The sequence below is a fragment of the Ceratotherium simum genome, chromosome 24 (assembly GCF_057802395.1).
Source record: "Ceratotherium simum simum isolate JZ-2026a chromosome 24, ASM5780239v1, whole genome shotgun sequence".
Classification (NCBI taxonomy): domain Eukaryota; kingdom Metazoa; phylum Chordata; class Mammalia; order Perissodactyla; family Rhinocerotidae; genus Ceratotherium; species Ceratotherium simum.
The window spans coordinates 14,202,592-14,229,130 of record NC_141923.1 but is presented as its reverse complement, the minus strand read 5'-3'; the positions used below and the strand labels follow the sequence as shown (position 1 = coordinate 14,229,130).

At 50.4% G+C, this 26,539-nt stretch overlaps 1 protein-coding gene across 3 annotated transcripts in view; it reads right to left on the bottom strand.

The window, feature by feature from the left end:
- Positions 1-26,539, bottom strand: part of CCDC88C (coiled-coil and HOOK domain protein 88C) — a 128,448-nt gene that overhangs the window by 11,673 nt on the left and 90,236 nt on the right. For all 3 annotated transcript variants that reach the window (XM_004434203.3, XM_087448045.1, XM_087448046.1), the window contains 11 exons: positions 24,502-25,572; positions 22,287-22,414; positions 20,862-21,003; positions 19,738-19,926; positions 18,356-18,517; positions 16,823-17,100; positions 13,325-13,468; positions 10,990-11,176; positions 9,129-9,274; positions 6,070-6,159; positions 4,395-4,633 (listed from right to left, as the gene is read on the bottom strand). In XM_004434203.3, the coding sequence (XP_004434260.2) occupies positions 4,395-4,633; positions 6,070-6,159; positions 9,129-9,274; positions 10,990-11,176; positions 13,325-13,468; positions 16,823-17,100; positions 18,356-18,517; positions 19,738-19,926; positions 20,862-21,003; positions 22,287-22,414; positions 24,502-25,572 (2,776 nt within the window). The remainder of the gene's footprint in view (positions 1-4,394; positions 4,634-6,069; positions 6,160-9,128; positions 9,275-10,989; positions 11,177-13,324; positions 13,469-16,822; positions 17,101-18,355; positions 18,518-19,737; positions 19,927-20,861; positions 21,004-22,286; positions 22,415-24,501; positions 25,573-26,539) is intronic.

The window sequence follows — 26,539 nt, the reverse complement described above, 5'->3', positions numbered from 1 at the left end:
TTGCGATTTAGGAAGATGTTTACTGCCACCCTAACGATAACTTCAGACTGACGGCAGGAATGATTTTCACCTCGTAGCTTGTGTTTTTCTGCAATCTCTAAATTTTCTACCATGAACATATACTTTTGTCAAAATCAAATAAAATCCTATATAAAAACCTTAAAAAAAAAACACCTAAAACTCCAACTGCCTATTAGGAAAGGGGATGGGGTCTCCAAATACAAGATAAAAATTAATGCAGCTGGAATTCCTAATAGCGTTAGGACAGTGCTGTTTTGCACAATGTCCCACTCCAGGCACCCTGAGGGCTGTGGACCCAGAGCCAGGCTCCCTGGGGAGATTTCAGCCCTCATCAGACCTGCCCCCGCAGCCACTCAAAGTCTGGACTCACTGTAAAGTGTTAATTGCCCAAATCTTACGACTTGAAATCAAGGGAAAATTTGGATTTTGAAAGACAACCTTGATGAGAAGCAAGATTCAAGTCTGGTGGAATGAATCGGAACAGGCATCCAATAGGTGAAGTTACATGAGGAGCAGAGGGAGGCGGAGATGAGCGAACAGTTAGCACGGATGGCAGAGGCACAGCAGACCCCAGCAGCATGCTCTGAAGACAGAGGCCCAGAGGCCCAGGCCGCGGCAGCCCAGTGCCCGAAGCGCGTGCATGAGAAGAAGTCAGTGCCACGTCAACCGACTTCAACATCTCAGAGTTCTGTATTTATTTTTACGGTTACCTTGTTTCTATGGTGATACTGGATTTCCACTTACAGTACTGATAATAATCTTTCCTTTTAAAATGAATTTAAGTGGAAACGGTGAGTCAATTCAAGAGAAAATGTGTAAGTAATCATACAGTTGATATCAAGATACGGCAAACATCATGAAGATGGCGAGAATGACTGCAGAGAGAAAAGATGGCAGTAGCTAAAGGCCTCTAGCGACCGGCACTTTCCCCGCTCTGGGTGTGAGGTGTGCTGATGTTCTTTCTGTCCTACTGTATTAATGGCAGCATCCGAGAGGTCAGAGAACCACAGCACAGCCATAAAACTTCATTCTGGGCTGAACTCTGGCTCAGCAACATCGATTCATTTATTTAAAATGCTTGAACGGAGCAATAAATCCTTCAACACATAGAACACATCTAAAAAGGGCCTTATTTGCAAAAGCCAACAATTGAGTGCTCTGACAAAGAAAGGAGAAAAGGGCAGCGGTCTTAAATTTAGCTGCTAAAAATAAGTCTTGGAAAAAAAAAAATCTCACTTGAGAGAGGCCGTATATTGTAGGAAGCATAGCGACAACTGACCAGGTCTGCTTTACACACGGGCACGACATAAGCCTGCAGGTGCGCGAGAGAGGGGGCAGCACGCGGCCCCTGGACTTACTTAGCACGGACATCCTGGCCCAAGGACCTGTGCATGGATGTCCCGAGGCTCCCCTAAAACTGTGCTGCGCTGGAGAAACGGTCCAGAGGGTGTGACAACTCATCTTCTCTTTTGAAATCAGAATCCACGCTGGCTACTTTAAGCTTGGCTTGGAGGTGGGGTCGGGAGGAGGGGTCCACTAGAGGGCATCTGGCCTTTAGATACTGTTTTTTGTTTGAGTTTCAGAAATGAGGGAGGACACAGGATGAAGACACATGATAAAGGGAAAGGATTAGAAGTCTCCAATTTCTGAGAGAGGGAGAGGCTCGTTAGGAGAGGATGGGATGTCAGAGGAGGACCAGAACCGTAGGCGTTTAGAGAGAGCCGGCTGGGCCGATGGAGACTTGTCTTTGTCCTTGCTTTTGCTTCTCAAAAAGGGACTCTTTTTGCGCTGAGTTGCTAAATTGTTATCACCCGGATAACCCAAAAGAGGAAGGAAAAAAAACAGCAAATAAATGAAATGAATAATAACAAATGACTTTAAATTAGCTAAAGGTACTTAGGAAATCAGAATCCTGTCCAGCCTGGGAAAGATGAAAATAATACCCACAACAAGACCAGAATCAGGACTCAGTGAATCATTTATGCTCTGACTCAATTTAATTAATTTAGTGGCATCTTAGTGCCAACGCTTTGCTTACTCGGCACGTGAGGAGAATTATACATTGCTCAAGGAGCCAATGGCTTAGAATGTTTTTCAATTTCAATGTGTTAAATTATTAAATTAAAATCTTTATTAATTTAGGACCTGGCTTTTCTTACTCATCCATTTTAATGACAGGCTCCCTGACAATTTGGCTCGCACACTCCTCCTCCTGTTCCAAGACCTTGGAAACACTTCATGACATGTTTCTGTAATGAAATGGTCTCCCTGAAGTATTCGCCAATAATATTTGTACATCCACAATAACTTCTTCTGGCAGGAGGAGTTTAAAAATAATGAAAATAGCTCTTTTTCATACCCCCAAACCCTCAACACCAAGAATTATTTCCTTTTAGAGCTCCTACGCATCCTCTAGTCCAATTCTACACTTCACGGCCTTTAAATTAGTCTCATCAGAGCAGACAATTGGTCTAACTTTCTGAACCTGTCATATGTTAACACAGCCAATTTACCCAATTTCTGATTGAAGATTCAAGTTGACACCGGAACCTCCGTCATTTCCCCCCTCCACAGCACCACCTGGTGGCCATCGCTCACATCACAGAATAAGGGACCGACTTGATTCAATGCAGACCTATGGCCGGATCCCAGTTCCAGCACTTATACTGGGAAGTGCTGAACCTTGTCGAGCCTCCCTTTCTCAGCTCTAAAGGGGATAATTATCACTCTGCAGGGTAGTTAGGACTAAATGAGACAGATAAAGCATGTAAATTAGCTCAAAGGGTGCTGAGCCCAGAGAGAGCGCACCATACGTGGCTGCTGTTATTAATAATTGTCACTAACCTGCTCATTCATGGATTAGCCTAACGGTCTGGACTAGTAAGGCATTTTTCTCCTTCTGAAAGTTTTCCTAACTCAGGCTGCTTATAGTTAATTAAGTCAACGCAAAGAATCACACAAGTTGAGGTGAATTTTAAATGTTAAAAGATTTAAACAGCCAATATGAAAACCTGAGGCAACAGAATCCCTCCAGGTAAAAACAAATGTTAAACTTCATTATTTACCTGCACGGGCCTTTTACCTAATTTCATCCCCGTAAAGAATAGGAATGAAAGCATTGCTCCCCCAAAATGTGCATTCGTGTGCATATTTCTTTTATGCATTTGAAAGTGACACAACAGGACTTTGAAGTGATGAATGTCACTTCCGAAAGGCTTGTGCACATGTCACACTCAGAGGGGTGGCTTCTCACTGGCCCCTAGCGCTGTAACATCAGCCCCGAGAGAGCACGGGTCTCAGGTATAAGCCTGATCTTCAGAAAGTCCTGGTGTCCTTCATAAAAATTTAAATTACTCAGGGGGCAGATTTGGCGTAAATGATATTTAAAAAGTAAATTTGAAAATTTAACAACATTTAAGGCACCTGCTGTGTTTAATCGATTCTGAGACACACATTTTTCCCCTCTACCTTAACAGCTCTGAAATCAGCATGCAACTTCTACAATGTCTTAGTCACCACTGGCCAGGTGGCAACTGTGACAAAAACGTCACTGTCACAACCAATTTATTCTGCTCACATTTTCCTTCTATGTGTGTGCACAAAAATCTAATTCAGTCTTTTAGAAGAGCTCTTCAACAAGAGTATAAGAACAATTCCAAGTGGTAAGTACCGCATCATTTGATTGCCAGTGTTTTTTTCCCTAGTGGGATATGAAGTAATTGCGCAGCTTATAATTGATAGCCTCTTAGATTCGATGAAACACAGCGCATACAACTCGAAATCCATTTCAGAACCTCGGCAAACCCCAAATGACAGCCCTGAGTGAAAAGGTAAGCCGCGCCCCGTGGTGGGAGGACCTACTGGCCAGATGAGGGGGGAGAAGAAAACCCGATCTACCTTTCCAAGTCATAAAAAGATGAAAGCTACACAAGACTTGCCGAAGACCCTGCAGACACACAGGACGTGTCAGATGCACCTGGACCTCCCTGCAGAAAGAGCTGACTCTACATGTTTGACACATACAAGGAGACCCTAAAACACACGCTATTGAGCTTGTCTCTGTGGTGCCTATGTGGGTATCAGCTTTGGATATTCGAGTCCCGACCACAGTCTATGTGATGAGCGACACTTCTCCTTCTAAAATAAACTTGTTATGGGATGAAACTGTCACCAGGCGGACATGGGTTTATATTTTCTACTTGATCATGAACACACCTAAGGAGGCAGATGTGCGTGTACGCAGCACACCCCCTTCACGCCCCTACACACACGTGTGCACATCCACATCCTATCCGGTTCCACCCCCGTCCAACGGGAGAGTCCTTCAGATCGTCCCCTTCACACCCCGACTGCAGTCAGGTCAGCACTCCTACCTTTCCCCACGGGCCCGTTGTGGGGCTCGCGCTCTTCTGTGCAGTTTGAGCCGGATGGGGTGGTCTCGGGGTTCTCCGACTGTGACCTGAGAGGCTGAGACGCAGATGGCGAGGCCGGGTCTGGGGACTCCAATGGCCAGGGAGGGCCGTCTGTGGTTGACCTCAATCGTTCTCTGGAACCCTCTTTCTTTGGTTTGATAAGTTTGACTAAGGCTTTGGCTCCAATCCAGTGGTTTTTCCTAGTCAGAGGTAGATATTTAGAAGGACACAACCGACCCTCACTGCCCCCTCCAGCAGGTCACTGGGTGCCCTAACGTGGGCTGAGATTTCCGTCTCCAGCCTGGGAAGCCGGCCATGAACTTGGGGTCCAGAATGATGGCGCTCTTCACCATCACCACGATCACTACATTTGGGGCTCAGGAGGTGGAAGGGAATTCTCAGTTAGGCATGGGCCCAGGGACAGCAGAAGGGTGCATCGTGGCAGAAATCCACACTAGTATCTCAGGAAAACAACTTCAAATACACGAATTCTTGATTATCTATGAGAAATAAAGGAAGTGGGGCAGTGCTAAGCTAATCTGTGTTTGTTGGCGATTTTTCTGTCAAAATGCCATTTTCAGGAACAGAGTCACGGGCCTCCTCATTTTCTGATAAAGTTAGTAATAAGTGAAGTAAGCTGGCCTTCTCTGACTGCTCCCTGGCACTGAGGAATCAGGCAAGGGGGAGCAGGGCAGGGAAGAGTGAGCTGTTTGAATTAAAATCAGTGAATGTAAAGGGTGAGTGATAAAGTTGCGGCTAACTGGCAAATGGAGGCATTCTAAAGCAGCAAGGAGACCACACCTGGGTTGTAATCCTGGCTCTGCCACTAAACAGCAGTGCGTTTAAACGGATCACTCCATTCCCTCATCCGGGCCTCATTTCTCTGTCAACAGAAGGCAGGGGCGGAGGGTCTGAAATTCTGCAGTTCTGTGATTTCCACAGAGAGGCCTTGCAGGATTCATGGCAATTTTGATTTCGGGGCTGGGCTGGGACAGGACAATCTGAAGGGCTGGCTCCTGGGCTCAGGCCCAGGCCCAGGACCAGGGGAGGCCCTGCTGGAGGGACACCGGTGTCTCCGGGGACTGAGCCGGCCCCACGACCCGGGGCTGCTGCTCCCTGGAGAAGGGAACGAGTCTGTGAAACTGCACCCGGGCCCAGTGAATCCAGAGGAATTTGTGTGAGGCCAAACGGTCCCCGTGTTTCAAGACCGCGGGTGCCGGTCCAGGTGTCCTACTCAAGCTTCCTTCCCAAAACAGGAACGTGGTTTTCTACGTCCTGTTAAACCCTGAGATGAACCTGACAAGGCAATCCTTCTGTCCTGCTCTAATGGCTCTGAAACCACGGACTCTCTGCCCCTTAAAAGGGCTTGTGGATAAATTAGGCCTCGGTCTCATCGGGGTCAGCTGGCATTTGCCTGCCCGCACAGGACAAGCTGGAGTATGGAGGGTGGGGTGGAGAGGAATTCTAAATTCTTCTTGCTGAGGGAGGGATCTGCACACAGATGACCTCCCATCTAGCGGAAGAGACGGGCCCTACATCTGGGCACTGCTCTAGAGGGCTACAGTTCTCTCCCTGCTCCTGAAAAAGGACGCTTTTCTGTTCCGTGTTCAAGTTACTGAAACTTAAATCAACTCACTTCTTTGGAGCAGGATCATAGAACTTGTACTGATCCATGATTTTTTCTTCCAGTTTTTCCTTTTGTCTCCGTAAGGCATTTAATTTGTCTCTGTGAACAGAGGGGAAAGAAAAACAATCAACCCAGTTTTTTGTCATCTATTGCGGTAACATTGGTTTAGAACATTGTATAAATTTCAGGTGTACATCGTTATACTTCTATTTCTGCATGGATTACATCATGTTCTCATGTTCCCCACCCAAATACTAATTACAACCCATCACCACACACATGCGCCTAATTATCCCTTCACCCTCCTCCCTCCCCCTTCCCCTCTGGTAACCACCAATCCAATCTCTGTCTCTAGGAGTTTGTTTGTTGTTGTCATTATCTACTACTTAATGAGTGAGATCATATGGCATTTGACCTTCTCCCTCTGACTTATTTCAAAATCAACCCAGTTTTAAATAAAACAAGTGAACTGACTCATCAGCCCGGCCTGGGACCCGGCCAGCAGGGCAGGCATTTCTCTGGGATTCAGACGTCATGTGCTCATGACCATCATGATCCCTGAGTTGGGAATATGTGATTGGAAGCGTCTGGCATGGGTCCAGGAAGCCTTAATACCTCGAGGAGACGTACTAGAGACCGAAGATCCAGCTGTGAGTGAACACAAGGGGGCAAATCCCTGACCATCTGGAAACTCGAACTGGGCAACTCCAAGGACTTCCAAGCCAGGTTATTCAGGGCACCGGGCACTCGGGGTCAGACACAGGGCTAGCTCCGGGGCCACACTGACAAGACCTTTGGTGGGGGAGAGGTCTGCCCTCAGGGAGTTGGATGGGCACCCAGGTTGAAAAAGTCAGTTCAGCTAAGTCAGACCTCTGACCTTGACCCATTCCAGCGTTGGGTTTCTGAGAACACTTCTACGGGAACAAACTCAAGCTTTCAGGGGCCAAACCAAGACAACAGGGAGCAAAGTGGGCCTGGAAAGACCAGGGGGAGTGGTGGGGACTGCGGCAAGGTTGAGCACATGGTGCCAGTTCCAGCAGATGGCTGGCACGTGGGAATGAGGCAGGCCCGGTGGGCCAGATGATCCAATTTTTGTCAGAGAAGCCAGAAACCCAAGTTATGAAGCAAAATCTCCTGATTTCTAAATGTTGGAAAGCAGTTCACATTTTCAAATACACAGAAAGGACCAAAGGGAAACCTCCTGAACGTTGGGCTGCCAGAGGGCACCTCTGCTGATGGGGACATTCTGGCCTTCCTGATATGAAGGGAATACTTCTGTTTTATCTCAAGGCGTCAGGGGGTGGTGCATGCAGTGGACTGTATACAATGCTGCCCACAGGGCTGCCAGACTCTGCCCTGCTCCCACCTCTCACCATCTGTGTGGCCTCGCCAGCCAGCCTGGACCCCTGGTTTCCTTGTTTGAAAATGAGGCCTCTGGACCAGAGGCAATTGCTCAGGCTCCTTCAGTCGTGAAGCTGCTGAGGTTACACATCCCAAAGTGAGACTTTCCTGAGAGTTCCCCATGAAGTGAGCACCTGACAAAAGCAACAGCTCCGCGAACCACTGGGCCCCCGACCATCAACCCTCCTCTGCATCCAGCCCCCTTGGTTCGACGTCTGTGTTGCTATTCTGTCCTCACAGCTGTGCTGCTTGGCCTTATGCTTTGTGGTTGTGTTTGGCCGCACAGACACACACAAACTCACGGACAGCAGGCATCGTGTCCCTCCCAGGGCCCAGAGCGCCCCGTGCTCCACTCGCAGCAGGCTCCGGGAAGCTTGCCAACTCCCTGGCCTTCTGCAGACACTCTCTAATGCAAAACCATCATCATATCATCCCCCCCCCCCGTACCAGGCTCCTACTCGTCCACTTAGCACCTGCCCAACCTCTGCTGGCAATTTTTATCAGCTGGATCACAGCAGGCCAACTTCAGGAAATGGCCATTTCTACCCCCAAATTACAGCGTGGTTTTCAACGTAAACCATCCTTCAGTAGGTGGAAAGCCAACTCTAAATGAGCAGATGAAGCTGGGAGAATAACAAAGGAGCACTGTCACATCAGAGAAAGCTATGACAGTACACTGGCATCCACGTCCCTCTGCCAGTGGGTCTCCTCTTCCCCAACCTGGCTAGCTGTTCCTGGTCACATGGAAGGACAGTCTATACACCAGAGCACGGAGTGGTGAAAACCACCCTGGACCCACGAGATGTATCCTGGATGACTCGACTTCCAAACCATGATGTCTCCAGCACCACGGCTCTTCCTCTGGACCTCTATTTCTGGCAGTTTCCTAGGCCCTGCTGGACCAGCATCCCTTAAACTCTTGCCAATGAATCCAAACTTGTTAGCCGGGCATGGAAGCCTTCCATGGCTGACCACCCGCTGCCTTCCCTCCTGACACCCCCTGAACATTCCCCGCACCCAGACCACTGCCATGCTCCACCTCACATCCCTCCACCCGGCCTGCCTTCTCCCCATCCCGTGTCACCTGCAGAACCCCAACTCCCACGACCCTGCTTCCTTTCACGCCTCCGTGAGGCTCCTCAACATCCGTCTGGCATGGACATAGCTCTGCCCACATCTCATCACCCCTACTAGTTCCTGGCCACCAGGGAACAGGTTCTGTGCACCTCACAGGGCCCACGCCGAAGCTGGCACTCCATAAACACCAGCTGAGGGAGGATAAGCACAGCACCAATGACCCGCTCCCCAGATGATCCAGAGGAGAACAGACACAGGAGACAGAAAGAGACAGGTCACAGCACCTATGTGCTCAGCCTTCGATTTGAATTCTTTCCCTGATACTTCTCGTTGGCACTGTCGTATTTTCAAAAGTGAACTTAACTCCAAAAGCAGATTAAGAAGCTTCTAGCAGTGAGCAGTGCCTTTGAAAAGCAAACAAAAACCAACCACCACCACTTGCAGAAACCTAGAACCATTCCAGGGAAACCAAGAGAAGGATGTGCCAGTAAGATGGTCTGCCCCCTGGTCCAGACACTGCAGGTCTTGGTGTGGGGTGAGGGAAGCCAGGACCCCTCTGTGGACAGGCATCACCCCTCCCACCCCCTTACATGTACTGCTTCTGCTCCTCATGGTACTGCTCCTTGCTCTCCATGTTCTGCTCTAGAAGCATCTGGTTCTGTTGGTTCAACAGCTGGATCTGGCTCAGGAGGTGATGATTTTCTTCCTCCAAGTTCCCCTTGAGACGGGAGAGCAGCTAAAACACAGATCAACAACGTCTCACACACTGCCACCTCGTGACTCCACTGCTGGGAATCTAGTTTCTAAAAGAAGGGAAAGGTCATGTGCACAGAGACGTCCACCTTGGTATTCTCTATACCACTGCAAGGACCAACACTGCCAGTAACACGGGAATAGCTGAGTTCCCTCTGTACCCACCCTGTCCAATCCGGCAGCCACTGGCAACACGTGGCCACCAAGCACTTACAATGCAGCTAGTCCAAACTGAAATCTGCTACAAGTACAGAACAGATTTGAAGACACAGTAATAAAAAAATATGAAATATCTCATTAATAAGTTTTTGGGGGTTACATGTTGAAGTGATAATATTTTAGCTATATTGGCTAAATAAAATATATTAAAATTAATCCCACCTGTTTCTTTTTACTTTTTTAACATGGCTACTAGAAAATTTTATATTATGTATGTGGCTTGCATTGTATCTCTATTGGACAGCTCTGCCCTAGAAGAGGGTCAGCACACTTCTCTGTAAAGAGCCAGATAGTAAACATTCTAGGCTTTCCAGGCCAGACGGTGGTCTCAGTTGCAGCTACCCAGTTCTGTTGCTGCAGCAGGAATGTAGCCAGAGACAACAGGTAACTGCGCGGGTGGGGCCGTGTCCAAAAACAACTTTACTTATGGACAATGATTTGCACTTGCCACAAAATATTATTCTTCTTTTGATTCTTCCCGACCATTAAAAAACACAAAAGCTATTCTTAGTTCATAGCTGTATAAAAACAGGCGGTGGGCGGGATTTGACTTGCGGGCTGAAGTTCACCACTCCTGCTCCAGAACATCATTGTGGTTGGGGTGCTAGGAAAATCATAAGCTTTGCCTTCAGACAGACTGTGTTCCAGTCCACTACTGTGGGCCCTGGTCCCCGTGACCACACAGCCCACAGTGGGTGAGGCTTCCTCTGTCTCAGACCCCACCTCCTCCATGAGTCCCTGCCCCCACCCCCCAGCGGGGCCTTCAGGCACCAGCACCCTGGGCCTCAGTTTCCCCATCTGTGCTGTCCCACAGAGCTACCACAAGCTCAGATGAAAAGGCCTCTGAGAGTGTTTCTCAACAAATAAAAGGAGAGAGGAGCTGTGTCCTGTGGTCGCTGGCTGTCCTCGGGGCATCTTGGGGCTGGTGTGGGACCTGGCTGCTCTTTCCTGCCTGATCCCCTTAGGCTGTCTTACTTGTCCTGGGGTCTGCTTACATTTCATCTGAGACAGTTTTGCTCTTAAGATGATACTTCCCAACCTAGTGCCCAGAAGGGACAGCTCTGCCCTCTGGAAACCAGGGGACACCTGAGTAAGCTCCTCCCCACTGCCCCAGGATCCACAGCCAGCAGCCAAACCTAAGAATGGGGGCAAATTCATGCCATTTCTCTAGAACAGTGCAGCTATGGACATGAAAAGAAATGGAAAGACACTGCAGACATGGCAGAGTGGACAGAAAACACTGTTTCCATCACCTCCCCTGACCCTGCAAAAGGCAAAGGTCAAATGAAAGGGTGTTTTCTAAGACATCCCTACCAACCATGGTGTTCGTTCCCGTGAAACGTCTCTGGTTTCCTCCTGGCCTCTGTACCGCCTTCACACACAGTCTTCGAGCACAGACACAAACAAGGACCCATCACAACCGTGCTGAGCCCACGGCTGTCAGCCCAGGGGACTCGTCCCGGTGTCCCCAGGCCTCACCTCGCAGTGGTTGTCCAGCTTGGTCAGCGAGATGTCCATGCTCTGGTGCTGCTCCTTCAGCTCGTCAAACTGGGCCTGCCAGCGGTTCAGCTCCAGCTGCGAGTTGTTCAGCGAGGTTTTCAGCTCCTTGGTGTGGGCGTGCAGCTCCTCGTACTCCCCCTTCAGCTGCTCGTGCAGGAAACTGACCCTGCAGGGTGGAGAGCCACAGGGCCACGGGGCTAAAGAGAGCTCGTAGGCTCTGTCCCAGCTGTGCAACCTTAGACAAAACCACAACCTCTCTGGGCCTCAGTTTTCTCACGTGTAAAATGAGGTGGTTGAACACAATCAGTGGTTTTCAAACTGTGTTCTTTGGAGTTCTATGGGGGGGTCCCCCTGGTGCCCCACACTGGGCCAGGGGAGACAGAACAGGCAGGCTCAGACATCCGTCTCAACAGGGCATCACTGTTATGATCTGTTAAATTTAAGACTTTGGGATATCTGCCTACTTGGAAAAAAGGGTTCTGCTGTTAAAACATTTTTTTAAAACACTGAACCTGAACACTTTTGCTCTAAAACTCTATGTCTATGCCCAGCTCTTCTTCTCAATTCCAAGCGCCTTTCTAATTTCAATTCCTGAGATAAATAAAACAAGAGATGCTGGGGTATTATGTAAATCCACTAAAATTATCATCATTGTAATAACTATTATCCAATTGGGGTTTCTCGGAGGAAGACTTATATCAGAAAGCTCAAATTACCAGAGGCTCACGGACTCAATTTGGACACAGATGTGTCTTGTTTGGCCCGCATAGCTTTATTTTTTTTTAATGAATTAGTTTGTCAACATTTAAAAATTTGGAACTTTCACATCAATATTCAGATGTCCAGCTTAAGAAAAAAGCATAAACAAAAGGACGATCTGGCAGCCCCAGGCCAGCCTCCCAGCTGACACCTTTAGATGTGTGTATTCTCCATATGACCGTCTGGCCTGTTGCTGGGAGTCTCACCCACGTGCTTGACCTGCCCGGCCACTAGAGGCACCGGAGTTTGTAGCCCCTGGTACATGTTAACATAAAGATGTGAGGAGGAAGCAGCTTCATATGGTCATGCCTCTGGGATGAGACAAGACCTGTATTCAAATCCTAACTCTGCCATTAACTAGAAGCATCGACCTCCAACAAGTTAATCTCTCTGAGCCTGTTTCCTCAATTGAAAAAAAAGGGGGGGGCGGGGCCAGCCCTGTGGCCTGGTGGTTAGTTTGGCACGCTCTGCTTTGACAGCCCGGGTTTGCGGGTTCAGATCCTGGGTGCGGACCTACACCACTTGTCAGTCATGCTGTGGCAGCAGCCCGCATACAAAGTAGAGGAAGACTGGCACAGATGTTAGCTCAGGGTGTATCTTCCTCAGCAAAAAAAAAAAATAAGGGGAGGGGTAATATTAGATCAGTCGATTCTCATTATTCACAGTAGCTGTGTTCTATAAAGTTGCCATGAACAATGAATTAGTGAAAATTGAACCATTGCTTGTAGGGAAAACACAGGGGTAGGTTCCTGCAAGTCTCTGGTCACATTTTTGTCAATTGATCAAGACACCTTGTTTTATGTGGGTTTCTGTTTAAAGACACCTTACGTAATACACTCACAGCCAAGAGCACTGTAACTCACGCCTAGACAAAGCTTATCTACCACCCGTGTTTTCTCCATAAGGCACATCACAGCCTTGCACCTACACCATACAGCGCTCTGCTGGGGGCCATTTTAAATAGCAAAATTGCCACAAAAAAAGCACAAAAATATGAAAACTGTGGCACTAAATAGACCACGAAAAGGACGTCTGTTTGCAGAATAACAGATGAGAAGGCAGAGGTCGATGCCTTGTTCAACCTCGGCTGGAAACGTGTGTTGGACGACTACTATCTCCCCACTCTGGCTATGTCCATGAAAGCACCACGAGTATTGATTTGGGGGTTACAAATAAATTTTAGCAGGTAGGTGAATTCACAAATAGGGAATCTGTGAATAAGGAGGACTGACTGTACCTCCTTCACGAGGTCACTGTGCAGCTTACGTTAGATGATGAACATACCTGTGCCTGATACAATCACCATTGTCACAAGGGTGGCAGGTGAGGACCAAACTCAGACAACGCACTGTCCCAGGTCCTTCCATCCCAGCTAGAGCTCCCTGCTACCTTATCATATCCCTGGTAACACGACAGGGTTTGTAAAAACGCGGTTACCAGGGGACTCACCGGACCCTCTCTCAGTGGGTCCCACATGAGCTGGTCTGAACGGAATCCTGGACGGCAGACGCCGCCACATGCGGGTCGGTGGGATCGCTGGTGGCACTGTGCTTACCTGTCCAGCTCTCCCCGCAGCCTCTGGTTCTCGCCCACGGCGATGGCATTCGTCCTCTGCTCTTGCTGCAGAGCCTCCCTCTCCGTGTTCAAAACCTTCTCCAGCTCGTCCAGCTCTGCCTTGTGCTTCAGCATGTCACTGTGCCTGTTGGAGGACACACCTGCTAGGAGCTTGTCCTGGGACTTCCTTTCCTACAGGTAACGCATACCCCAGAAGACTGCAAAGCCCCCCATGAGAAAACGGGATTCCTTGGGCGGCTTCTCTCTGCAGAGCTGAGGGGGACGGGCAGGCAGCGAGGCTGGAGAGAAGCATAATGGGAGAATGGTGGCCGAGAGAGACATGTGGGCCAGCTCTGGGGGTCTTCCCAGCCCTGGAGCCAGGAGTCCTCTCTTCCCACCTGACATGTCTCCATGGTCCCTTCGATTCCCTGTCAAAGCAGCCTTCCTCCTCGAGCCACCTGGGAACACCATGCCTGTTTCCTGCACTCCAGACCCCTCTCTCAGGGAGTTATAAACAAGTCACTAGGTGGTTCACTATGCACAAATAGGTCTAAAAGAAACCACAAAATAAAGAGCTGAATTCCACTGCACAGAACAGCTAATGTGACAGCTAATCCCTCCTCACTGGGAGCTGTGTAAGCCCTCTACTCTCTCCTCGGGAACCTGAGTCTCCCTGTTCTTAGTTTGGCTTTGTAGGAGGGACAAAGGCTTGCCTGGTGGAGCCCCAGCAGCTGCCAGAGGCCAGCTGTTCACACTCACACACACTATACTTCTCCTCGAGGCCCCCCACAACCCCCAGCCCTTGCCCTCCCCTACAATTCTCCCCCTCCTCCTGGGGCTTTTATTTTCTTCTCTGGTCTCAATCTTTATGGGTTACTGCACAGCTGTCCCTGGAGGGCAGCAGAGCACAAGGATGGAGCCCCTGACAATCCCAGTCTGTTCCTCCCACCTGCTGGAACCTTCTGTGTTCACGGATGACTCAAGAGCTCTGCCAAGTCCAGATGGTGACTGACGCACCACCTTTCAATCTTCCCTATTCAGGCAAATCCTTCTCTCTAGACCCCCTTCCTGAGTTTTTCACACCCAGAGACAGTCTAAAAGACCACTTAGCATTCCAGGGTGTCCAGCCTTAAATCTCCAGACCTCCACCCCACTGCCCTAACCACCACTCCCCACCCCTGGCCCCCGTATCAGCTGTATTTGCACCATATGACTGAGCCAAGACTTGTGGGGAGTCAAAGGCAGAAACCCGCTCAGGCAGCTGTTAAAGGCAAAGGCTTGTGTGGCCTTAGCCGCGGGGCAGAGGCTGCCCCCAGGTAAACCTGGAAGTTGGGGGCTCTGCCCAGCTTTCAGGGCAGTGACCTTTCTTATCCAGGCTAATGATTCTGGAAAAAATCATCCAGGTTTGACAAATCAGGCCCACCGGCTGACCATTAGGGTCCCCGGCTCCTGCTTCCTGTTGAAATGTCTTGGAAAGCGCATTGACGAAGCACATCTCCAACCATGAGCAACCACCCCACTGTAGGGCAGAAACTGTGTGAGCTGCTCCCCACCGAATCCCTGGTACGAGGCATGGGGCTCAGAAAATATCTGTTAAAGGAAGGAATGAGTGAGAGTCTGATTTAAGTGTCAGATGAAATGAATTAAGAGCCAGCATCCCTGTGTTCCAGGTACCTACACTCCTGAACCCGTAGCCCTGCAGCAGACAGACCAAAGGGGCCTCCAGCCATCTGTCCAACCAGCAAAAAATACTGAGTAACTACGGGATGCTGGATTGAACAAGGAACCTAGGGAAACAATAATGAACTCTTCCTTCAGAGTCAGTCCAAATTCCACCTGCGAAAACCATCCCCCTCTAAAGAGACGTTGAGAATATTATAAGACATTATTATAGTATATACAGGACGTGAAGAATAAGACACATAAGTGCATGCTGAGTGGTGGGCACCATGCTGGTTTCAGTCATGTGAACACTTTTTTGCTCTACTTCTGCAGTCAACTGGGTACTTCCCCTGCCGTGTCTAGACACAGCACCATGCATACAACAGACGCTCACTAACTGTTGCACGAACACAGGATGGGTGCAGAAGGAGAGAGATGAAATGCCAAGAGGCAGAAGGAAGAGAGTCGATGAAGGAACAGAGTCTTATGGGAGCAGATGTCTCAGCAGCTCCTGAAGGATGGAGATCTGGGTGGATAAAGGGGGTGGAGGACTCCAGAGAGCGGCAAAAGGAAGGCTTGGGTGAGTGAGTGAATGGATGTCTCCACCCCCGTGCTCAGAGCACCATCAGACGCCCTCACAAGCCTTCGCCGGCTCAAGGACCTTCCTGGGTCCCTGCGATGGAAACGCCCTGCACTTCAGCTGCTCCCACTCAAGACCCAGTGTGTGATCAGCATCGAGTAGAGGCTGAGTCAAGGGAAACCCGGGCAGCAGGGGCAGCTCCCAAGCACAGGAAGGGGTGATCACTCCCCCTCTCTCCCCTGCATTAGAGCGACATGCAACCACACCTGCCCCAGACTCTGGGTCCTGCCACACCCACCCCAGGGGCCTGGAACAACCAGAGAGCTGCCCGGATGGCAGCTCAGGCGATGCTGGCTGACTGAACGCACGCAAAACCCAGGACCCTGATTTGTGAAGGGCTCAAAGTCGAGATCTGTGCATTTCAATATATGTAAATTTTACCTAAAAAGAAAAAAAAAAAAGTGTCGGGGTGGCGAGTGGGAGGTACAGGTGGAACTTGAGAATGGTAGAATAATGATCACTGCTAAAGCTGGGTGATGGGTCCATGGGGGTTTCACTATGCTGTTCTGTTTACTTTCTATATATTCAAAAGTTCCCAGGCTGGCCCGGTGGTGTACTGGTTAAGTTCGTGCGCTCTGCTTCAGCGGCCCTGGGTTCATAGGTTCGGATTCTGGGCACAGACCTACTACCCGCTTGTCAAGCCATGCTGTGGCAGCATCCCACATACAAAGTAGAGGAAGACAGGCATAGATGTTAGCCCAGGGCCAATCTTCCTCAGCAAAAAGAGGAAGATTGGCAACAGACGTTAGCTCAGGGCTAATCTTCCTCACAAAAAAAAAAAAAAAGTTCCCATAATTAAAGGTTAAAAAAAAAAAAGCCCAGATCTTGACAGGGAAGAAAAAGACTGGGAAGCAAACACAAAGGCATGTCACTGTAAACTGGCCGCAGGGGTGAACTTCCTCCTTACTCCTGGTTTGGAGAGGAGGAGGGATCCCTGAGGGGAGCAGGGACCCAATGCCACCATGGCGTTTCCCCGAGCAGAGACTGGCCGTGGCGTCCCCTTCTCCACTCAGGCCCCTCTTGCCGCTCGGTCTCCAGCTGCACAACCCCCAAAGCACTGGGGCTGACGTTTGAGTTACTTCCCTTCGGGAAAGTTCAGGTGCCCCAGACAATGTGGAGCGGCGGGCCAAGAGGAAACGTGGGGGACAGAGTGGAGGCGGGGACACAAGAGCGCTGGGGGAGCCCCCCCGGCCGCACCTCTCGGCGAGCTCCTTGTGCTCCAGCTCCAGGTTCCGATGCAGCGTTTTCAGGCAGCTGTGCTGGCGGATGAGGGCCTCGTACTCGGCGGACTGGCGCTCATGCAGCGCGCCCAGGTGCTCGTGGTCCTGCAGCAGGGCCTCGTAGCCCGCCGAGAGCTGCTCCTGCCGCTTCTGCAGGGACTCGTTCTCACTCTCCTTGGCCGTCTGCTGGTTCTGGAGCAGCGTGTACTGAGCCGTGAGCGAGGCGCTCTGGGAGCTCAGGGTGGAATTCTCCACCTGCCGAGAGGGAGAAGGCGACGCCCCCTCACTGCGTGCAGTGCGCAGGCCCCAGGGAGCCACAGCCAGTGACTGCGGCCAGGTGCTGGAGGCGGGCACCGAAATAACGGGGGCCCTCAGGGCAGGCAAACCCCAGCCAGCCGAGGACAGTTCTACCAGAACTTAAGGAACTGCTCTGGAAGGGGCCGAAACAGCATAAATGGACCATCAAACAGGGCTTTAGTCCTGAGGCCCTCTGCACAATGCACCTTTTTTGGACAAAGTATGTCCTTTCTCTGAATAAGCATGCTGAGCACCCGCCTTGGCTACCTTTAAAAGCCTTTTTTCTAGAACAAGTAGACAACAAATCAGTAAGGATATAGAATACCTGAACAACAGGCATACCTACCAACCAATTTGACCTAATCGATATTTACAAAACACCCATCCAACATGCAACATTAACAGAAAATTGGAGAGGAGAGCATCCTTCCTAACTCATTCTGAGGCCAGAATTGCCCTGATATAAAAACCAGACAAAGACATTACAACAACCAACAAAACAACACTACAAACCAATATTCTATTTTCTTGTTTTAATAGAACAAATCTCACCCTCTTTGCCAAAAAGTTTCCTGTTTATTGTCCCTGACTTGTAAGTTACATATTTTCAAATGTTTTTCTCAGAAACTGCATTAATAAACAGTAATTCATTGTCCCACAATCTATTAGCCATAAATAAAAGCCAACATTCTAAAATAGGTGGCACAGAATGCTAGTTTTGCTAGATGCTCTCAACAGCCTGGGAGCTACTTCATACCCTACTTCCCTCGTGGAGATAAAAAAAATTCACATTAGCTTAAAAAATGCTCTGCCTGGTTCTACAGTAAAGAAACCTGGTTAACTCTGTTGAACCAAACTTATTTGATCCCAGAACCTCTTTTCCAAGTCATGCCTAGTTACATCTCAAGGAACAGACTTTGGGAAAGAGACAAGACTATAAGTAAAGCAGAGAAGTGAAGTTTTAGCCCGTGCAGCCATAGGCTCAATCACTGAAAACGGCTTACAAACCATCACCACCTTCAAAGATCCTGATGCTAGGAACCACTGTTTACACCGAGTCTATTAAACATAAAACAAAACAAACCCTGAAGCTCTCCCATGCTTTCTCCAGCTCCTATGAGGAGTCCAAGTGCTCCCGGCTGGTCTCCAGGAGACGCAGATCAACATCCCCGCCGGGCTCGGGACCTGCTAGGCCTGCAAGCCGAGCCCTCACCTGCAGCTTGGCAGTCTGGGTCTGCAGCGTGGTGTTGTGCTCCTGCAGGAAGGCGCTCTGCTTCTGCAGGGTCAGGATCTGACTGCTGAAGGCCACGTTCTGGGTCTCCAAGTGCTGCAGCTGTTCCTTGAGCAGCTGCTTCTCAGCCTGGAGAGCCGCGTTCTAGGGGACGGGGAAGCATAAGGCTGATCAGAGCCCAGCTTGGAAAATGCTCACCAGCCACAGGGACTTGTGTTGTAAGGAATGCTCAAGAGGTGATGCTTTGGGGGCCAAAGCCAGAGTTTACCAGGTGAGAGAAGTAACATTTCCCTTTTTGGAAAAGATAATAATAGAGTTGGCGGGCGGTGGGGGTGGGGTGGGGTGGGTGGACAACTTTTTTTTTTTAATGTGCTTCCAAGATAAAAATGAACACACATACTGGGGATACTGCATTGAACCTGAGTGAATGAGTGCAAGTCATAGGCAAGCTGGAGTTCAAGCCGCCTCATCCCTTCTCTCTCTGATGCTTTTCTTTGTTTTCTGTTGACCACCCCAAGAGTGTATTTCTGTGACCTTCTCACACAGAACAGGGAGGCAAAACCTGCAGCCACAGCCTCACCCTACTCAGGAGTGACAGCAGGTAGATTAAGGCGGTTCCTGTTCCAGGAGACTGATATAGACTGCATCAAACACTTCACCAACTGGGCCAGGGGCCAGGACCTGTAGTTGCAGTCTTGTGCTGTCCCTTACCAGCATGGGACTCTGGGTCAAGTCTCTCAAACTCTGTCTCAGCTTTCTCAACTGTCAAATGATGAAAATCATCACTATCTACTTCATAAGGTTGTTGGGAGAGTCAAATAAAATCAGTGGTTTAGACACGCATTGGCAAACTTTCTCGGTAAAGGGCCAGGCAGTAAATATTTTCGGGTGTGCCAGCCATGTGGTCTCTCTCTCAACCACTTAACTCCACCGCTGCAGCAGGAAGGCAGCCCCACACAATGCATAAACAAAGGGTGTATCTGTGGTCCAATAATACCTTATTTACAAAAACAGGCGGCGGGCTGTGGTTTGCCAACCCCTGGTACAGAGCATTGAAACAGACAACACTACAGAAACAGAGTGTTGGTGTACAAGCTACACACCCAGCTTGATGGGCAGGCAGAGAGCAAGTTGCTGCGGGAAAATGTGAACATGCCCCCTTATGCTAGAAACACTGAGGAACCTCAAATGAAAAGGAGCTCATGGGACTTGCAAAGACAACTCAAGAAGTGTCCAACTAGATCTGGATAAATCTCAACAGATTCTGAGATCCTGTGTCCTTTACAGTAATGGTATTCTATCAGTGGGACGATTAACAGGATGGTCTCCCTCTCTGAGCGACCACGGCTGGGGTAGCCACTCACGTTCCGTTCCAGCTCGATGGCCCGGTCCTTCACTCGGAGCAGCTCCATTGTGGCTTCCTTGTGGCTGGGGCCCCAGGGCTCCTTCCCTTGATGGCCAGTGACCAATGTCCCCACTGGGTGCTTGAAAGAGTTCTGCAGGTGCTTCCCCTCTTCCTGGTTCTGCCTGAGCATCTCACACTCCTTCTTCAACTGTGGGGATGAGAACACAAAAGCAGGCTTGTGGCAGGAAGGAGCCCAGCTCAGAGCCCCCCATTAGTGGCTAGAGAACAGCCCCACACCAAACCTGTCTCCTCAGCATGCCCAACCCCTCACCCGGCACTGGTGACAAGCCAGCATTCAGCTTTTGCTTTTGGGGGAAGCACACATCACCTCTGTCCTATGTGTTGCCCGCCTCCTTCCAAAGATGACAGAAATGGCAGTGGCCTGGGACCCATCCTGCCTCAGTCCCAACTCTAGCCACGTGATTGTGGCAAGACTTCTCATTTCCCTGAGCCTCGGCTGTCCCCTCTATAAAACGGAGGTGAGCCAGGGGAAAATGGGCCAGGCGGTGTCATTAAGCCCCTTCCAGCTCTAGAACTGCTTTGCTTTAAATTCCTTGTTCAATCACGTAGCCAAGAAATGTGCCAAGGATCTGAAGATGAGAGATGGAAAAGCCCTGTGCACACACACATGGAAAGCATGTCTGTGGAGAACACGGGTGGAGTGCGCATGTGGAGAGCATGTGTGCATTGAGAGCAGATGTGCACATCCTTACAAGCCCCTGTGCACGTGTGTCTGTCCCTGAGGGTGCCCATGAGACTCTGCAGGCCTCTGTTTGGTGCCCAGTGCTCACAGTTTCACGCGGGGCTCTCAGCACTGTTCCCAGATGCTGCCCAGCACGCTCGGTGCCGCTCTGAGCTGCTGCCTCCTTGCCCCCCAAGCCTCTGATTCACACTCTGGTTCTGTCCAGCCCTGACGCGTATGATTCTGACGGTAGCTCCCTCAGCACCCTGTGGCTTATCCACAACTGCTCCAGGAAACAGGCATCCAGGTCCCCCACTGCTACCCAGGTGAGGGGCCGGGAAGGCAAGGCAGGGACCTCGCAGCTGGGACCCAAAGCCTGTCCCTAAGGGGCCAGCTCTTACCACTTGGAGCTCGTTCTGTAACTGGTGATTCAGGTTGGTTTTCTCTTCCACCTGCGCTTCTAAGAACACAATCTTTTCTTCTTTCACGGCTAGTGTTGTTTTTAATGCTGATTCATTTCTGCCCTCCAAAATCTTGTATTTTCTGAAAAATACAAAGATACAATAGTATCATTTATCTGCCGCTCCCACCCACAAGCTCCCCATGTCCCAGCTGCCAACACCTCCCTCGTCCATAAAGCCGGTTTCCTTCATCACCCTGCAGTAATCGGCCCAGAACAGCTCTAGGAGCTGATACCATCAACCAGAGCCCTTCTCGAGAGTCTCCATGTACATACACCTGTGACACCTTCAAATGAACCATCACTGCTGCAGTTTTACAGCCATCACCTCAGGGAGTTATTATATTATGGCCCTTCTACAGATGGGGAAACTGAGTCTCAGCAAGGTTAAGCCATCTTCCCAAGGTCACAGTGGTAGGCTAGGCGGTAAGTCCCTGTGGCCTTTTCACCACCACAAAGGTGTCATGTCATCTGGCATGTGGATCTTGTCGGATACGAGTCCAACAAAGTCCAAGACATTGAATTTCCTTGAAAAATGAGATCAGTTAAGAAAGCATTGCAGGCAAAGGCCGCAATAAATTAAAAAAAATTTAAAGGGCTGGGGTGAGGGAGAAAGGGAGGGATAAACAGGTGGAACAGAGGGTTTTTAGGGCAGTGACAATATTCTATATGATACTATAACGGTGGATCCCTGTCATTATACATTTGTTCAAACCCACAGAATGCGCACCACCAAGAGTGAAGCCTAATGTAAACCATGGCTTTTAGGTGCTGATGATGTGTCAATGTAGGTTCACAGATTGTAACAAATGTACCACTCTGGTGGGGGATGTTGATAGTGGGGAGGCCATGCATGCAGAGGGGGAACTCTCTGCACCTTCCCCCCAATTTTGCTGTGAACCTAAAACTACTCTAAAAAATAAAGTCTATTAAAAAAATAAAAAGAAGCCTTTTTGGGCCGGTCCTGTGGCTTGGTGGTTAAGTGCGCGCGCTGCAATGCTGGTGACCTGGGTTCGGATCCCGGGTGCGCATCGAGGCACCACTTCTCCATCCATCCTGAGGCTGAGTCCCACATACAGCAACTGGAAGGATGTGCAGCTATGACATACAACTATCTACTGGGGCTTTGGGGGGAAAAATTAAATAAATAAAATCTTTAAAAAAAAAAAAAAGAAGCCTTTTTATTGGACAAGAGAATCTCCTTCCACTCCTCCCTGGGGACCTCTAGGAAGACGACCTGGAATATAAGGAACAGGCCCTCAGCTGTGAGGAGCACACGGAGCTCTGAGCCGAGGGTGTGGAGCACGCGGGACACGGGGTGTGGGCTGTGGAAGCCTGCAGACCACACAGGGCAGGGAGGTCTCACGTGTCGTCATGGCTGTTATCATCCTGCAGCAGCAGCTCCTTGTGGAGGCCGACCTTCTCCAGCTCCTGGCTCAGTTTGTCCAGCTCGCTGGTCAGCTGCTGGCTCTTTAGCTTTTCCAGCACCAGGTCCTGCAGGGACAGTGAGAGGACGCGTATGGGATGGGAGCCCTGCAGAAACAGCAGGGAGGGCCGGGCGCAGAGCCTCCTCAAGGCTGAGCAGCTGTCTTCTCACGTCACGGCTGACTCAGGTGTTGTGAGGGCTGAGCAGGGGGTTCAAAGGGGACGGGTGAGCCCCGGGGACGGAGCGTCTTCCAAAGGAGAGGGATGAACGTACTCTTCCAGCCCCCTGGCGTTGCGTCAGGATGGATCTAATGTGCTCCAAACCGTCTAAACACGTTTAAAATACCATTTATGTTGACCTTTGAGCAGCGGGTTTGATTTCTGATAACACAATTGCCTTTTTTATGGAGTAATGTAATTAAATGATCACTGCAGAGAATTTCCAACAGACAGAAAAAAGTAGAAAGAGAAGAAAGATTTTATTTTAAACCCTGGTTTGATTTATTTTTCACAAAAGTGTGTGTTGATCTCATGTAGGCGGTTCACATACTCTAGTCCACCTGACTTCCATACCTCTGTAGCCCTCCAGGTAGTGACCACTTTCTGTCTGGTGTCACAGCTATTCATGTACATGCCTACCCCTACCAAATTCTAAGGCCTGGGATGGCAGTGTGACAGAGAGTGGTGCTTGCCAAACATTCTGTCCACTCCCCGCAAATGTCCCAGACACCGTGCAGTTAGGGGAAGCCAGGTGACCCATTCTGGCCAATAGGCGGTGGGTGGAAGTGATGTGGGTCACCTCCTGGCTATAGCTGGTGTGACCCTGAGCTGCCTTCCCCTGCCACAGCAACCACCCAGACCTTGTGTTGAGATGGTAAAGCCATAAGATCAAGTCCAAGCAGCCTGGACTCCTGAGTCACAGCACACAGGACACGCTCCCTGGCGAGTCACGTGGACCCTGGTAAGAAGTAAGCCTTTGACGTGGTCAGCTGCTGTGATCCTGGGGTCATCTCTTACTGTGGCATAACCTACCCTTAACCTATGCATGACCTGTGCTTACAGAGGCAGGGATTATGGATCGTATTTGTGTTTTCTCTCCCCCCAACAGCAAACTGACCTGCCTGCACTGATAGGAATCTTTTTTGAACATGGAGACCTCTCAGTGTTCACCAAATCTATTTCCTTATCTTCCTTGGCACACAAGCTGGAACAGACTTCCCAGCCTCCCTTGCAGCTGGGTGCAGCTGTGTGACCGAGTTCTGCTCCGCGAAGCATGGTCCTTCTTGTTCACTCTCTTCCTCGTCTACCCACCACACGCAGAGGAGCCAGAAGAGGACTCCACTATGGGATGGCCGAGCCACAGGATAGAAGAAGCCAAGTACCTGAATCATTGCGCTTAAGGCCACTCGTGAACAGCCACACTGAACTCCCACATGTGTGAGACTCAACTTCAGTGCTGGGCCACACAGATGCTGCAGTTGTTCACTAGAGCTGTGCTTCACCCTAACATACTGAATGAATGCCCAGACGACGCATGCAAAGAGTGCCAGGGAAAAGTAGGACAAAACATTTAGCAAGAAACTAAACTGTTCACACCCTTTGATCTTGTAATTCCACTTCTGGGAACATATCCTATGGAAAAAGATATATTCATGAAGGTGTATGTGTACAAGAACGTCTAACAGTATTTAAAATAATGGAAAAAATTGGAAACAACCTAAGTATTCAAAAAATTACCGAAGTAAATCTATAGGATTAAATACCTTGCAGCCATTAGAAATCGTGGCTTTGAAACGTACTTAATGTAATGAGAAGGCATGATAAGTAAAAAGAAAAAAAAAAAAAAAAGAATAGAATTAGGGTGTAGAATTTAGGATATCAAGCACGTGTATACACATGCACAGGGAAATAATGGAATAAAACAAGCCAAACCATCAGGAGTGGTTATCTCTGGGCAGTGAGACTACAATAGGTGATTTTCACTTGGTTCTTCCTACCTTCAGTCATCATTCTGTTTACCATCAGGAAAACACTCAGGGCGGACACACACAGGCCATTCTATTCTGGAAGCACGCAGCATGCAGCGCCCGTGCTGCTCTGGGCAAGCACGCCAACCCGCCACTCCCCCGTGGAGACGCTGCCCGTACTCAGCTCACCTCTCTCAGGGTCGTCAGCGTCCTCGTGTGCATGGTGACTTGCTTGGTGAGGTCCCTGTTGTCCCTCTCCAGCTCCTTCAGCTTGCTGGCCGCATCCCTGCAGCGGGCCAGCTCCTTGTCCAGGGCGCGGCTCTCCCTCTCGGCGGCGGACAGCTTCGCGGAGCTGTCGTCCAGGACAGCGTCCTTGAGCTCCACCTGCTGCCACAGCCGCTTCGCCTCCTTCTCCAGCAGCTTCTTGTCTTTCTCCAGCTGGGCCACCTCCTGCTCCAGGGCCTTCCTGTCCTTCTCGGACCTCTCCAGCTGCTTGTTGGAGAGCCGCAGGGCCTCCAGGTCCCGCTGCAGGGCCTGGTTTTCCGCCTCCAGCTCCCCGAGCTCTCGCTCGAGGGCCTGCGCCTTCTGGCCGCTGCTCTCCAGGGTCTGCTGCAGCCGCAGGTTCTCAGCGCTCACGCTCTGGTAGCTGAGCTCCAGGCGCTCCGACTTCTTGCTCAGGGCCTTCAGCAGCTCCACGTTTCTCTTCAGCTCCTCCTTCTCCCGCTCCAGCTCCTGGTTCTCCCGCTCGATCTGAGCCATCTTGGTGCCGGTGAAGCGCATGGTCTCCACCATCCTGCGCAGCTCCAGGTTCTCCTCGTCCAGCTGCCTGTTGTCCCGCTCCAGACCCTCGAGCTGCACGGACACGTTCTGCAGGGTGTCCAGAGACTTCCGCAGCTTCCGGTTCTCCAGCGCCAGGCCCCGGCTCTCGCGCTCCAGGGCGTCGACCTTCTCGGCGGCCGTCTTCAGGGAGCTCACCTTCCCGGCCAGCTGCTCGTGCTCCTTCTCCAGCCGGCGCAGCTCCCTCTCCAGCTCCTCCGCCCGCTCCGCCTTCTCCTTCACCTGCTCCAGGTCCCTGTGCAGCTGCTGCTTCTCGAACTCCAGCCTGCAGAGCTTGCTGCTGGTCTCCGTCACCGTCTGGTGGAGGACCTTGTTCTCCTTCTCGACGTCTCTCACGCGGGCCTCGCTGCTGACCTGCGACCTCTCCCGCAGCGACCACACCGTTTGGTTGAGATGATCCTTTTCTTGTTCAAGATCTTTGATCTGCGGGAAAGCAACAGGAATGTCACGGACTGCTGCAGGAATGTATTTCGGCGATTTGGGTCCAAACTGGGGGACTGAAGTGTAGGCCTCGAAAGACCATCCCACAGTGTACCCGAAAGCCATCTGAACGTTTCCCAGAGGCCCGATGCAGACACAGGTGAAGGGCATGGGGTTATTACTTAGTTCAAGTCAAAACACATTCACAGCAGCCAGGACGATTTAGGAACGTAAACCACATCTCTCCCTTTTCCTTAAAACGATGAAAGTGATGTCCCTTGGTACTTTTTATCCTGCCGGCAGGACCCCCACGACCAGCAGCCCACCTCTGTGGCCTCCCCCTACGCCACTCTCTCCCTGCAGACTCCCTCGGCCTTGAAGACTCACCACCGTCCACGCCCCGGCCTTCAGCATCACTGGCTCCTTCTCATCCCTCAGGGCTCAGTGTGAGCGTCAGCTCCTCAGAGAAGCCTTGCACCACAGCTCTAAAGCACCCAGCACCCAGTAGGATTCTCTCCCTGGGTACCACGTTTATTCCCTCAATAGCACAAGCCTGAAGTTACCCTGCTTGTCACCTGTCATTCTGCCTTCTAGACTGTAAGCCATATCTGGGCAGGGGCCCTGCCTGTCTTTTCACCATCTGCAGCACCATCCCAACCTCCTTTTTTTGCTCTACTTCAGAGGCTGAAAAACTCAAATACTTGATACTCAGCCTCCCTTGCAGCTAGGGGTAATCATGTGTCGAGTCTGGCCAACGAGATGTTGACAGAGGGTCCTGGGGAGGGCTCCCCTCTACCCCTTTGCCCTCCACCTTCTTCCTGCCCATTCCTTGAGGCTATGCAGCGGCCACTGCTAAGGCTGGCAGAGCAGGAAGACAGGCCTGGCTCCTGGTCCACTGTACCAGTACTGGATTGTCTGCCCAGGACTTCTTATAGTAGGAGGCAAATAAACCCCAGAGGTTTGCCAGGGT